The sequence below is a fragment of the Gopherus flavomarginatus genome, chromosome 15 (assembly GCF_025201925.1).
Source record: "Gopherus flavomarginatus isolate rGopFla2 chromosome 15, rGopFla2.mat.asm, whole genome shotgun sequence".
Taxonomy (NCBI): Eukaryota; Metazoa; Chordata; order Testudines; family Testudinidae; genus Gopherus; species Gopherus flavomarginatus.
In genome coordinates this window covers 28,176,472-28,189,229 of record NC_066631.1, presented here as the reverse complement: position 1 = coordinate 28,189,229, position 12,758 = coordinate 28,176,472, and the positions used below count along the sequence as shown (strand labels likewise).

General features: G+C 49.3%; 1 protein-coding gene across 11 annotated transcripts in view; it reads left to right on the top strand.

Moving 5' to 3' along the window:
• The window catches only part of ATXN2 (ataxin 2), a 90,617-nt gene that overhangs the window by 23,356 nt on the left and 54,503 nt on the right, over positions 1-12,758 (top strand). For all 11 annotated transcript variants that reach the window (XM_050924350.1, XM_050924352.1, XM_050924349.1 and 8 more), the window contains 2 exons: positions 446-570; positions 1,915-2,006. In XM_050924350.1, the coding sequence (XP_050780307.1) occupies positions 446-570; positions 1,915-2,006 (217 nt within the window). The remainder of the gene's footprint in view (positions 1-445; positions 571-1,914; positions 2,007-12,758) is intronic.

Below are 12,758 nucleotides of genomic sequence, written 5' to 3'. Positions count from 1 at the left end.
CAGTATTTATGTTTCAAGTAGTATGTTAAAAACATCAGTGAATATTTTGTCTCAGAACGATGATACTTTCTTGAAGCAATACTGTATATGATTAAAGGCATAGTCCTAGTTAATGTTAATGCTCTTTGATTTTTCTTAAATCAAAGGCAACGACAACTATTTCCTGATGCCTATCTTTCAGTTTTCAGTGTTAGCTGGCACTTAGCTGAAACTAAGTAATTGCATCATAACTAAAACATATTTTGTATACACTTTGTACACTATTCAAAAACAGAAGTATTAACACGTCCTAGTTTTGAATTTATTCTCAATTAGTATATTAACTCTGATGGTTTTGGATCATGCTAGTGTTCTTTACTTATAATGCATTTACATTTGATTATTCCTCAACACTTGTGTGTATTATGTTTTTCTTTGTTTAACCAAATGTGAATCTCCATTGTAGATGCTTTTACTGATTCAGCCATTGGTGTTAAAGTAAATGGTGAACACAAAGAGAAGGACCTTGAACCATGGGATGGAGGCGAGACCACTACCACTGAGGAACTTGAAGCTTTAGAGACAGACGTTGTAAGTAAACTTATTTATCATACATTGAAATCTTTCTAGAAAACAAGTTGTTTTGCCATGGTGTCCCTTAAGTTCAATCTAGAATGGAATTTTAGTTGAAACTAAACTGTTTAAGTAACATGGCTGTGTAGTGTAAACATGTATTGTCATGAAAATTCGTCATTTGCCAACGGATATCACAGTTTCCCCTACATTTTTAAAAGGAATAACTGAATCTCAGACACCACTGTGATGGTGTTTAGTTAAAGTGCCAAAACGCTGTCTCTGAGGGCTGGTCTACACTACGGGGGGAAATCGATCTTAGATACGCAACTTCAGCTATGTGAATAACGTAGCTGAAGTCGAAGTATCTAAGATCGAATTACTCACCGTCCTCAAGGCGTGGGATCGAAGTACGCGGCTCCCCCTGGCAATTTCGCAACTCCGTTCGGGTTGGTGGAGTTAGGGAATCGATATAAGCGCATTCGGGGATCAATATATCGCATCTAGATGAGACGCGATATATCGATCCCCGAGCAATCGATTGCTACCCGCCGATACGGCGGGTAGTGAAGACGTACCCTGAGGGTCCTGAATTACTTGATGGCAACTGGTCTTGAATGAGTTTCCACATCTATTACATTGTCCTGATTTGCTGTATATGATATAGCACTAGTTTTATGCTACAATGCAGCCTTTTACTCAAGGACACAAAGTTTGTAATATGTAAGCAGACATTAGTATTGTAGATTAGAGGAGACTAACAATATGGTTCAAGAAATCTTTGTAATGTTGCGAAGATCACTTACTTTATGAATACTAATATTCAGATAGATCATGTTCTTTCTATATATCGACCTTATTGGGTCATCAACTATTAAATATTTATAAAAGTATTGTAGTAAACATTCTGTATGTTTTGTAAAAGTAACAATCTTAGTAATGCTGTTACTGTGGCACACAACACTTCACTAAGAAATGAGGAGATCATGTTGCTTTTGTGAGAGATCAGGGAGGATCCCCTGTTAGTTACTTGTGTTGGTAGTGCATTTGAAAAGTTCCAGTACTTGCCACAGGGAGGAACACTATTCCATATTTCAGAAATGGATGCATCTGATTGCCACTTTCTGCAAAGGAATCGAAGCTTTTGGCTAATGTAAGGCAGTACATCATATAGTGCCAAATGGGAATGAGAAGACACTAGCAGCAATACTGGTAAAATATATTGTTTGGGGTTTGTAATTTCACTATCTGATTGGTAAATCCAGGAGTAAGGGCAAAAGTTTAAACTTTCTGGTAACAGCCATAAATTTTAGGGAAATGTTTCCAGTGTCATTTTGAAAAATAAATCTCGTTTTCTTTTAGTCTAATGGATGGGATCCTAATGACATGTTTCGTTACAATGAAGAAAATTATGGCATAGTGTCAACTTATGACAGCAGTTTATCATCTTATACGTAAGTTCCAAAATATTTTGTTCTTAGATTTGTATTAATATTCTCCATAGCTCGTCTTCAGGTTCTAAATTTAGATGCAGAATTTTTACCTACTTTCTAGTGTGATAAATGCAAATGATACACACTGCAACTTTGTACTGTTGTGGCAAATTTCAGTGGCATTGTGAACCCCATTTGTCAGGTCGCAGTGTCGCTCACTCAGATTTGGCTTGGCTGCCCCTCCATCGTGGCAGAGGGCTAGGTGAGCCAAATTTTAATGAATGGTGTTGTGATGTGGCACCAGGGTTGCAGTGCTACTCAAATTTGTGCGTGTGGTTTCTTTTTTAATGGTACTTAAACTGACTGGAACTTTTTAAGAAACTGTCCTCTCAATCTTTGAACCAAAAAACTCATAACTTTCTTAGCTTTCCTTACCAAAACTTTGGCCCTGCTGCTGTATCCCCTCTGTACTTTTTTGAACTGTAAATGTCTCTCTTGCGTCTGTCTCCTCTATAGATAACTGTGGGAGCAGACTAAAAATGTAAAGATGACTTTAAATCTCAAGGGAAAAATTCACTGTTTCCCAATCATTGCAAGAGCAACACAAGCAAAATTGGCTCTATATTTCTCCCACTAAATTGTGGGAGTTTGTAGTTGGAGGAGGGGGAATAAGGCTGGCTTTCTTTGAACATGCTAAATTCCTGTTTGAATGTGTTTTTAAAAAAAAAAAAAAAGTCTCTGGCAAAGAATTCATTATCTGATTCTGTTGTTCCTGAGTTTCAATACTTATTTTACATTTGCAGCTGTGCTTCAACAACTTCATAAACTAGATACTTACACGCCAACAAGCATATCTGATTAATTCTTGTGCTGATAAACTGTCGTATATCAAGGTGGTAGGCATCTTGGTAATGCTTAACGTAGGTAGACAGTCGTGTATTGGCTCTCACCTTCATTTCACTTTTACTCGTCCTCTCCTTGATACAGACTGTGAAAAAGCACTTTCTCTACCACTTTTCAATTTGCCATCAATACTGCTGCATGGATAACTTTTATATGAAAAAATGCCTATGTTCATATTTTTAAATGTATTCTGGACTTCCACATCCATTTGACAAGCTTCTTTTGTCTAGAGCAGAGAGGTTCTCAAACTTTTTGTATTGCGTACCCCTTCAAGACCTACCAGCTAACCATGTACCCCATCCCTTCTAATCACTGATACGTTGTGTGTTCTTAACACTACCTGTCTTTAGCCATCTATCCATATTTCACTGTTATGAACAGAAATAGTGCAGGGGTAGGCGATTTATGGCATACGTGCCAAAGGCGGCACACGAGCTGATTTTCAGTGACACGCTGCCCGGGTCCTGGCCACCGATCTGGGGGGGCTCGGCATTTTATTGTAATTTTTAAATGACACTTCTTAAGCATTTTAAAAACCTTATTTACTTTACATACAACAATAGTTTACTTCTATATTATAGACTTATAGAAAGAGACCTTCTAAAAATGTTAAAATGTATTACCAGCATGCAAAACCTTAAATCAGAGTGAATAAATGAAGACTCGGCACACCGCTTCTGAAAGGTTGCCGACCCCTGGTATAGTGCGACATATACAACTGACTAAGTTCTGAGCTCAGTTAGAATGGACAGTTGCTGGGCAACTGAACCCATGCTGTACGGTGATTGGAAGTGAGGGCTCTGTACATCAGTGTCTCAGTGGTACATCTTGATGTAAGTTAACTACCGTATTTTATATAATAAATTCCTGTAGCTTTAAAGCTCTGTCTGAGTAGCCTATTAAGAAAATGCAATAAATAAAATAATTAATAGATGAAATCCAGCATTTCACTATCTCCCATGTACCCCGAGAGATGTCTTGTGTACCCCCATGGGTAAGCGTACCATAGTTTGGGAACCCCTGCTCTAGAGAGTGCCAAGATATTTGAAAGCTGAAATTATCTGATGGGAGGACCAATCCCTTGTAACTCTAGGTATTTAAGTCTTACTCCATTGTCAAGAATTTAAAAAAAGTTGTGGCCTAAAGGTAGTATTTTGTGTTCTGTTTGTAGCAGCAGCTCCATTTGAGCTCTATCATTGATGGTTTTTGGATTAAATAACATGACTGCTCACACAGCAATCTTAGCCTTGCTTGAAATTGGAAAGCAGGATTTCACTCAGCATTTTAGTGACTGGAAGGAGAAAGATGTTAAATGTTCTTCTTCGAGTGATTGCTCATATGCATTCCAGTTAGGGGTGCGCGCGCCGCGTGCACGTTCGTCGGAGAAACTTTTTACCCTAGCAACCCAGGCGGGTCGGCTGGGCGCCCCCTGGAGTGGCGCCGCCATGGCGCCCAATATATATCCCAGCCGACCCGGCCACCCTTCAGTTCCTTCTTACCGCCCGTGTCGGTCGTTGGAACTGTGGAGCGCGGCTTCGCTGACCTCCACACTCCCTAGCAGCTCATTTAGCTATCGTTGTATATAGTTAGTTATTGTACATATATAGATTATAGTTGTTAATAGTCAGTAATTTAGTGTTGTTAGTGTAGTTTTTAGTGGTAGCGAGGGGATCAGGGTACCCCCCCCTCCTCCCCCACACGGGGAGCCGGAGCCCATGCCCGGCTCATCCGGTTTCAAGCCGTGTTCGGCTTGTCACAAACCCATGCCTGTGGGAGACCCTCATGACTCCTGCTTAAAATGCCTAGGGGAGTCGCACTTAACTGCTAAGTGCTCAATCTGCAAGTCCTTTAAGCCGAGGACCAAAAAGGAGCGGGACATTAGATTGAGACAGCTCCTAATGGAAGCGGCCCTGACACCTTCACCCTCGGCTCAGAGCGCAAGTCAGCCGGTGAGCAAGGGCACGGCGGCACCGAAACCGGGCCAGAGCCGCTCCACCTCCCCGAGGCCGAAGGCGGCGAAGGCACAAATCGTCTCGCCATCAGCCGCCCCGCAGTCAGACCCTGCGCAGAAGGTGGATTGCCCGGCACCAACACCAACCGTGGCACCGCCGAAACCGGCACCGTTGACTCCGGCCCTGCGAGGGCCGTCGAGTCCGGCACCTGGCAGCTCCCCGGTACACACAGTGGTAGAGCTCACCACACCTACTACCCCGGAGACGTTTGCCGCGGCGAGAGAGCTAATCACCATCCCCGAGGCACCGATGCCCTTACCCCCGGCACCGCCGGTGCGGGTCCTGTGCTCTATGGGCAAGCCGACCCTGACCAGACCAGCTTCGGTCAGTGTAGCAGACCGGCACCGCTCCAGGTCGCGGTCCCGCAGACACTCGGCATCAAGACGCCACTCAGGCTCGCGGCGTCGGTCCCGATCCCGGTACCGATCGGACTCCCGGCACCGATCCCCTCAACGGCGATCGCCTAGGCACCGGTCGAGCTCTCGGCACCGATCACCCCGGTACCGCTCACGCTCCCGGCACCGGTCAGGCTCCCGGCACCGGTCGACGTCCCGTGCGTCAACTTCGTACTCCCGGCACTGCTCCAGCTCACGGCACCGCGGGGAGCACCGCGCCTCCAGAAGCAGATCCAGACAACGGCACTCGCGATCCCGGTCGACCTCCCGGCACCGAGCCGGTCGCAGGTCCCGGTCTTGCTCTCCGCACCGATACCAGCACCGGTCGCCAGTATCCAGAGGTGTGAGGTCGGTCGGTACCTCGGCACCGACTTTTGCAGCACCACCGTGGCCATCAAGAGGCACGTCAGCATCCTCCCAGGTGGGTAGCTATTACGAACCCGAAGTACCGCTGGGCGAGTTTCAAGACCCCCACCCACAGGACACGAGTGCCCAACAGTGGGGTTTCTGGACACCCTGGGCTTACCAACAGACCCAGGGTGCCCCCCTGCCTCAGCCACGTCCCACTACCGCAGAGCATCGGGTGCCAGAGGCCACTGTTTCCCGCCCTCCCGTGATTGAGTCGGGCAAACAGCCGCGTCCAGACTCACCGGGCTGTCACGAGCAGGAACCAGAGGAAGAACGAGACACCGCACAGGATGACCTCATCCCCGGAGTCTCCTCCTCCTCGCCGGACGAGGCAGTGGCAGGGACATCAACATCGGGACCTCCACCTACAGACCTCAGGGCCCACCAGGACCTCCTCCGTAGGGTGTCCCTTAATATCAACCTCCCGGTGGCGGAGGTCTCAGAGGTTCAGGACCCGGTGGTGAGCATCCTCTCGGCCGATGCCCCTACCCGGGTAGCCCTGCCGTTTATAAAGACTATTCAGTCTACCGCTGAGAACCTGTGGCAGTCACCAGCCTCCATCCCGCCGACAGCTAAGGGAGTGGAGAGGAAGTACATGGTACCCTCTCGGGGGTACGAGTAGCTGTATGTACACCCTCCTCCCTAGTGGCCCAGTCGGTCAACGACAGGGAACGGCATGGACAGCAGGCACCGGCCCCCAAGTCCAAAGAGGCTAAGCGCATGGACCTCATGAGTCGCAAGGTCTACTCAGCAGGGGCCTTACAACTCCGTGTGGCCAACCAGCAGGCCCTTCTAGGGCGTTATAACCACAACATATGGGTGGAGGTGGGTAAGTTCGCCGAACTGCTACCCCAGGACTCACGCCCAGAATTTAACGCATTCCTGGAGGAGGGTAAGAAGGTGGCCAGGACCGCCCTCCAGGCCTCCCTCGATACAGCTGATTCGGCAGCCAGAACCATGGCGTCCGGAATAACCATGCGGCGCATCTCATGGCTTCAAGCCTCCACACTACCTCCAGAACTGCAATATACTATCCAAGACCTACCCTTTGACGGGAAAGGGTTGTTCTCGGATAAGACGGACTCCAAATTGCAAAATCTAAAAGACAATCGGGTCATTGTTCGCTCGCTGGGGATGCATACCCCTTCCACCCAGCGTAGACCCTTCAGGCCCCAAGCACGGCGCCCATACTTCCCACCCCGTCAGAGGCAGGACCTCAATAGACGGCGTGGCCGCGGGGGACGCAGATGCCAACCCAGCTCCCAGGGAGGCCAGAACCAAGGGCCTTCCAAGTCGCAGCCGGGCCCCAAGTCCGGTTTTTGAAGGTGCGCCTGGGGACAGCTTATCAGTCTCAATTCAGGATCCTTCCCCTACCTTCTCCAACCGCCTCTCCCGCTTCCTCCTGGCGTGGTCTCAATTAACGTCAGACCGTTGGGTACTACGCACAGTGAAGCATGGATACCATCTCCAATTTGCTTCTTCACCCCCTTCCCGCCCCCCCTTCCCAGTCCCTCTTCAGGGACCCCTCTCACGAGCAAACCCTCCTACAGGAGGTTCGTTCCCTCCTGGCGGCAGGGGCTATAGAGGAAGTGCCTCTAGCCGAGAGAGGCAAGGGATTCTACTCCCGATATTTCCTGTCCCATCCCTGGATCCTGGAGACTGGTACGCCGCCCTCGACATGAAGGACGCGTACTTCCATATCGCCATCTTCCTACCGCACAGGAAGTACCTCCGCTTCACGGTCACACATCAGCACTTCCAGTTCGCAGTTCTACCCTTCGGTCTCTCGACAGCCCCGAGGGTGTTCACCAAGTGCATGGCCGTCGTGGCTGCCCACCTCCGTCGGCGTAAAATCCACGTCTTCCCGTACCTAGACGACTGGCTCCTGAAAGGATCCTCCCAGTCGCAGGTGCGACGGCATGTAGAGGCCGTCACGGACCTCTTTTCCCGGCTGGGCCTGCTCGTCAATGCCGAGAAGTCCAGCCTGGTTCCAGCACAGAGGTTGGACTTCATAGGCGCGACCCTGGACTCGATTCAGGCCAGGGTCTTCTTACCTCAACCTCGCTTCCAGACAATCGGTGTGATCATCCGGAGCTTGCAAGCATCCCCACTCACCTCGGCTCGAACATGCCTCACACTCCTCGGTCATATGGCCGCTTGCACTTACGTGACAAAGCATGCCAGACTCAGAATGAGGCCCCTCCAAACATGGCTTCATTCAGTATACCGACCGAGCAGGGACCACCCGGATGTGTTGGTGACGGTCCCCCCCGATCCTCTCCGCTTCCTCGACTGGTGGCTGACCCCATCGCTTGTATGCGCGGGGATGCCGTTCCATCCGCAACAGCCATCGGTAACTCTGACAACCGATGCGTCATCCCTGGGGTGGGGAGCTCACTTAGGGGACCTGCGCACCCAGGGCCTATGGTCGTCCCACGAGCTGTCACTCCACATAAATGTCCGGGAGCTAAGGGCAGTCCGCCTTGCCTGCCAGGCGTTTCACCAACACCTGCAAGACCGTTGCGTTTCCGTACTCACGGACAACACAACGGCCATGTATTATATCAACAAACGGGGGAACCCGTTCGTCTCCCCTATGTCAAGAGGCCATTCGACTCTGGGACTTGTGTATAGCCCAGTCGATAGACTTGGTGGCATCCTTCCTCCCAGGGATCGAGAACACGCTGGCGGACAACCTCAGCCGATCCTTCCTCTGCCACGAATGATCGATGAGACTGGACGTCATCCATTCCATCTTCCAGAGGTGGGGTTTTCCCCGTGTAGACCTCTTCGCAACCAGGTCCAACAGGAAGTGCCAGGAGTTTTGCTCCTTTCAAGGTCTCTCCCCGGGGTCGATCACGGACGCATTTCTCCTGCCGTGGACCCGCCATCTCCTGTATGCCTTCCCTCCATTCCCCCTGGTACACAAGGTCCTGTTGAAGCTGCTCAGGGACAAGGCGCATCTGATCCTGATCGCACATGCGTGGCCCAGACAGCACTGGTTCACCGCCTTGCTGGACCTATCTGTGGACCCCCCAATTCACCTTCCTCTCCACCCAGACCTGATTACCCAGAATCATGGCACGCTTCGCCACCCGGACCTGCGAGCCTTACACCTCACGGCGTGGCTCCTGCATGACTGAGCACGGCGGAGCTCAGCTGCTCCGCACCGGTCCAACATATCCTCCTTAACAGCAGGAAGCCCTCCACTCGCTCTACGTACAGGGCCAAGTGGAAGCGTTTCTCTTGCTGGTGCGCTTCTCAAGGGGTGAACCCTACGCAGTCCCCAGTTTCCACAGTCCTCGACTACCTCTGGTACCTTAAGCAGCAGGACCTGGCAACTTCCTCCTTAAAGGTACACTTGGCGGCCATTTCCGCCTTCCAGCCGGGGGAAGGTGGCCGCTCCATATTCTCTCATCCCTTAGTCGCCAGATTTCTTAAAGGCCTGGAGCGTCTATACCCCCCCCGTACGCCGCCCTGCCCCTACTTGGGACCTTAACTTAGTCCTGAACAGGCTCACGCTCCCACCATTCGAGCCACTGGCGACGTGCTCGCTCACGCACCTGTCATGGAAGACGGCTTTTCTGGTGGCCATTACATCGGCCAGACGGGTCTCAGAGCTGAAAGCTCTCACAGTGGACCCACCCTACACCATCTTCCGTAAAGACAAAGTGCACCTGCGACCCCACCCGGCGTTCCTCTCTAAGGTGGTTTCCACCTTCCATACCAACCAGGACATCTTCCTCCCCGTCTTCTTCCCGAAACCACACTCTTCTCGGCGGGAGCAACAGCTACACTCCTTGGATGTACGTAGAGCGCTTGCTTTCTACATTGAGAGAACAAAGGGGTTTCGGAAGTCCCCTCAGCTGTTTCTGGCGATCGCAGAACGCATGAGAGGGCAGCCTATATCCTCTCAGAGGATCTCCTCCTGGGTAACTGCTTGCATTCGCGCATGCTACGACTTAGCTCGTGTCCCCTCTGGCCACCTCATAGCACATTCCACGAGAGCTCAGGCGACATCGGCGGCCTTCCTGGCGCACGTGCCTATACAGGAGATATGTCGTGCAGCAACCTGGTCATCGGTACACACTTTCACCGATCACTATGCGTTAGTCAGACAATCTAGAGATGATGTGGCCTTTGGCGTAGCAGTTTTAAATACCGTCACATCTCGCTCCGACCCCATCGCCTAGGTAAGGCTTGGGAATCACCTAACTGGAATGCATATGAGCGATCACTCGAAGAAGAAAAGACGGTTACTTACCTTTGTAACTGTTGTTCTTCGAGATGTGTTGCTCGTATCCATTCCAAACCCGCCCTCCTTCCCCACTGTCGGAGTGGCCGGCAAGAAGGAACTGAAGGGTGGCTGGGTCGGCTGGGATATATATTGGGCGCCATGGCGGCGCCACTCCAGGGGGCGCCCAGCCGACCCGCCTGGGTTGCTAGGGTAAAAAGTTTCTCCGAACGTGCACGCGGCGCGCGCACACCTAACTGGAATGGATATGAGCAACACATCTCGAAGAACAACAGTTACAAAGGTAAGTAACCGTCTTTTTTAGTGTCTGCTGCAAAAGTGTCAAGTTCTTCTTAGAGCAGTGTCCCTGTGGGTGCTCCACTTCAGGGGCACCTGCACCTCTGATGGAAATTTTTGTTTGCTGTTCCTGTCTGGCCTGTGAAGGTGCAAAGGCTATATGGGGCTGTGCAGGCAACCACCCTCAGTTCCTTCGTAACCACCATTGGTCTGAGATGGAGTCTACTGTGTGCCTGTTCTGTAATAGTTAGCTTTTTCTCAGATAGTTACTTACCTTATAGTGCCCCACCCCCTTTTTATTCATAGAAGTAGTTGTATAGTTAAGAGATTTCCCCTTTTAGGGGTTAAATTTTTGCCAGTTTTGCTCAGGAATGCTGTGCTCCCTGTGATTTAAAAGGTGCCTCTCCTGTCCTGAGGCTGTTCTGATGAAGCTGTCATGCCTCCCCCATCTCCTATGGCAGATAACTTCAGTCAGTTTCAGACCCTGATGATGTGGATTGCTGACATGCAGACTCTCTTGGAGGAGATTCAGGAGTCCCACCATAAACTCCTAGATATTTTACACACTTCCACATCTATGAAGATTGCCATTCCAGTCAATGACATTCTTGTGGAGCCCGCTCAGATGGTTTGGCAAAGCCCTGCTAACACACTGCATATCTTCAAGAGGGAGGATAAAAATATGTTCTGGCTAAAGAATTGGACTTTGTTTTTTTCACCCAGCTCTGAATTCTGTAGTAGTGGAGGCTGTTAATGAACAAGGCAGGCAGCATAACTTGAAGCCCACTCTGTACAGTAGGGACCCACCACAGGCTTGATCTTTTTCGATGTAAATCTTATGCTTCAGCCACACTTCAGGATAGCAAACCGTCAGGCACTCATGGAAAAATAGAACTGTTTCACTAATATAATTGAATGTGTTATGAGTTAGCATCTACCAGAAAATCGGGACCAGTTTAAATCCATTATACAAGGTCAGTTCCTGCAAAGATATCACTCCAGGCCTCCTTGGATGCGGCAGATACTGCAGCATGGTCCCTCTCCACTGCAGGGGTCATGAGAAGAGTGTCTTGGGTACAGCTGCCAGGCTTTACAAGAGAGGTTCAAAGTATTGTTGAAGACTTACCCTTTGATGCTTGCAAGCTCTTTGTGGACTTGACTAATACATCTCTTCACACTTTAAAGGACTCAAGAGCCATGCTGCGATCCCTAGGGATTTACATTCCTGTAAATGAAGAGATTTAGTAGGTCTCAGGTAGCCCAAAGAACATGCCCAGACCCAAATTCAATGTATTGTAGACCCTCTGAACCCCCAGCAAAGAAGCTAAGATACTCAAGAAACCTCCTTCAGCTACATCTTCTCAGCCTTCTGTGTCCTCCAAGCGACAGTTTTGGTGGGGTGGTAGAAAATCTCAACCATTCAACTGATAAGTTCTTATAGCTGCAGCATCTTGCCTCCCTCCCTCCTTTCAGATGCCTCTTTTCTCCTTTTCAGGGTGCATGGGAGCCTATAATGTTGGACAAATGGGCCCTGGAAGTTTATAACATATGGTTACACTAACTGTTTCAAATCTCTCTCTCCCCTCTTCAGGGACTTCTCTCATGATCAATTGCTAGAGCCGCAGGTAACCTCTCTTCTACATTTAGGAGCGCATATAACCAGTTCCTGTGCAACACGGGAAGAGTATTCAATTCAGAGTACTTCCTGATTCCAAAAGAGAATGGAGGGTGGAGGCCAACTGTAGACCTCAGGTCTCTAAACAAATATGTAAAGCAACAGAAATTGCAACAATAATTCCTTCTTTAGAAGTAGGAGATTGGTTTGCAACTCTGGACCTACAAGATGCATATTTCATGTCACTAATCACCCTTCACACAAGTGATTTGTTTTCCAAAAAACAAGAACTGTGAATACATGATGCGCCCTTTGGGCCTATCTTCAGCACTGAGGGTATTTTCAAACATTCTGGCAGTGATTGCCAGTCACCTACATTGTTTGAGTATAATTGTTTTCCCATATATGGGTGGTTGGTTGATCAGGGCAGATTGTGTTGGAAAGTGTTGGCATCAGTAAAGATCATGTGTTCCCAGCCTGCACCTTCAAATCAACCTAGAAAAGTCAGTTTTGACTCTACTACAGAGTATAGATTTCGTAGGAGCGTCTCTGGATGCAGTGAGAAGCAGTGCTTACCCACTGCCAGTAATAGCCCATTGGGGGCCTGTAATAACCTTAGTCCCAGATTTGGACCTTAGCGTCCAAAATATGGGGGTTAGCATGAAAACCTCCAAGCTTAGTTACCAGCTTGGACCTGGTACCTGCTGCCACCACCCAAAAAATTAGAGTGTTTTGGGGCACTCTGGTCCCCCTGAAAAACCTTCCCTGGGGACCCCAAGACCCAAATCCCTTGAGTCTCACAACAAAGGGAAATAATCCTTTTTCCCTTCCCCCCTCCAGGTGCTCCTGGAGAGATACACAGACACAAGCTCTGTGAACCCAAACAGAGTGAATCTCCCTCTCTGTTCC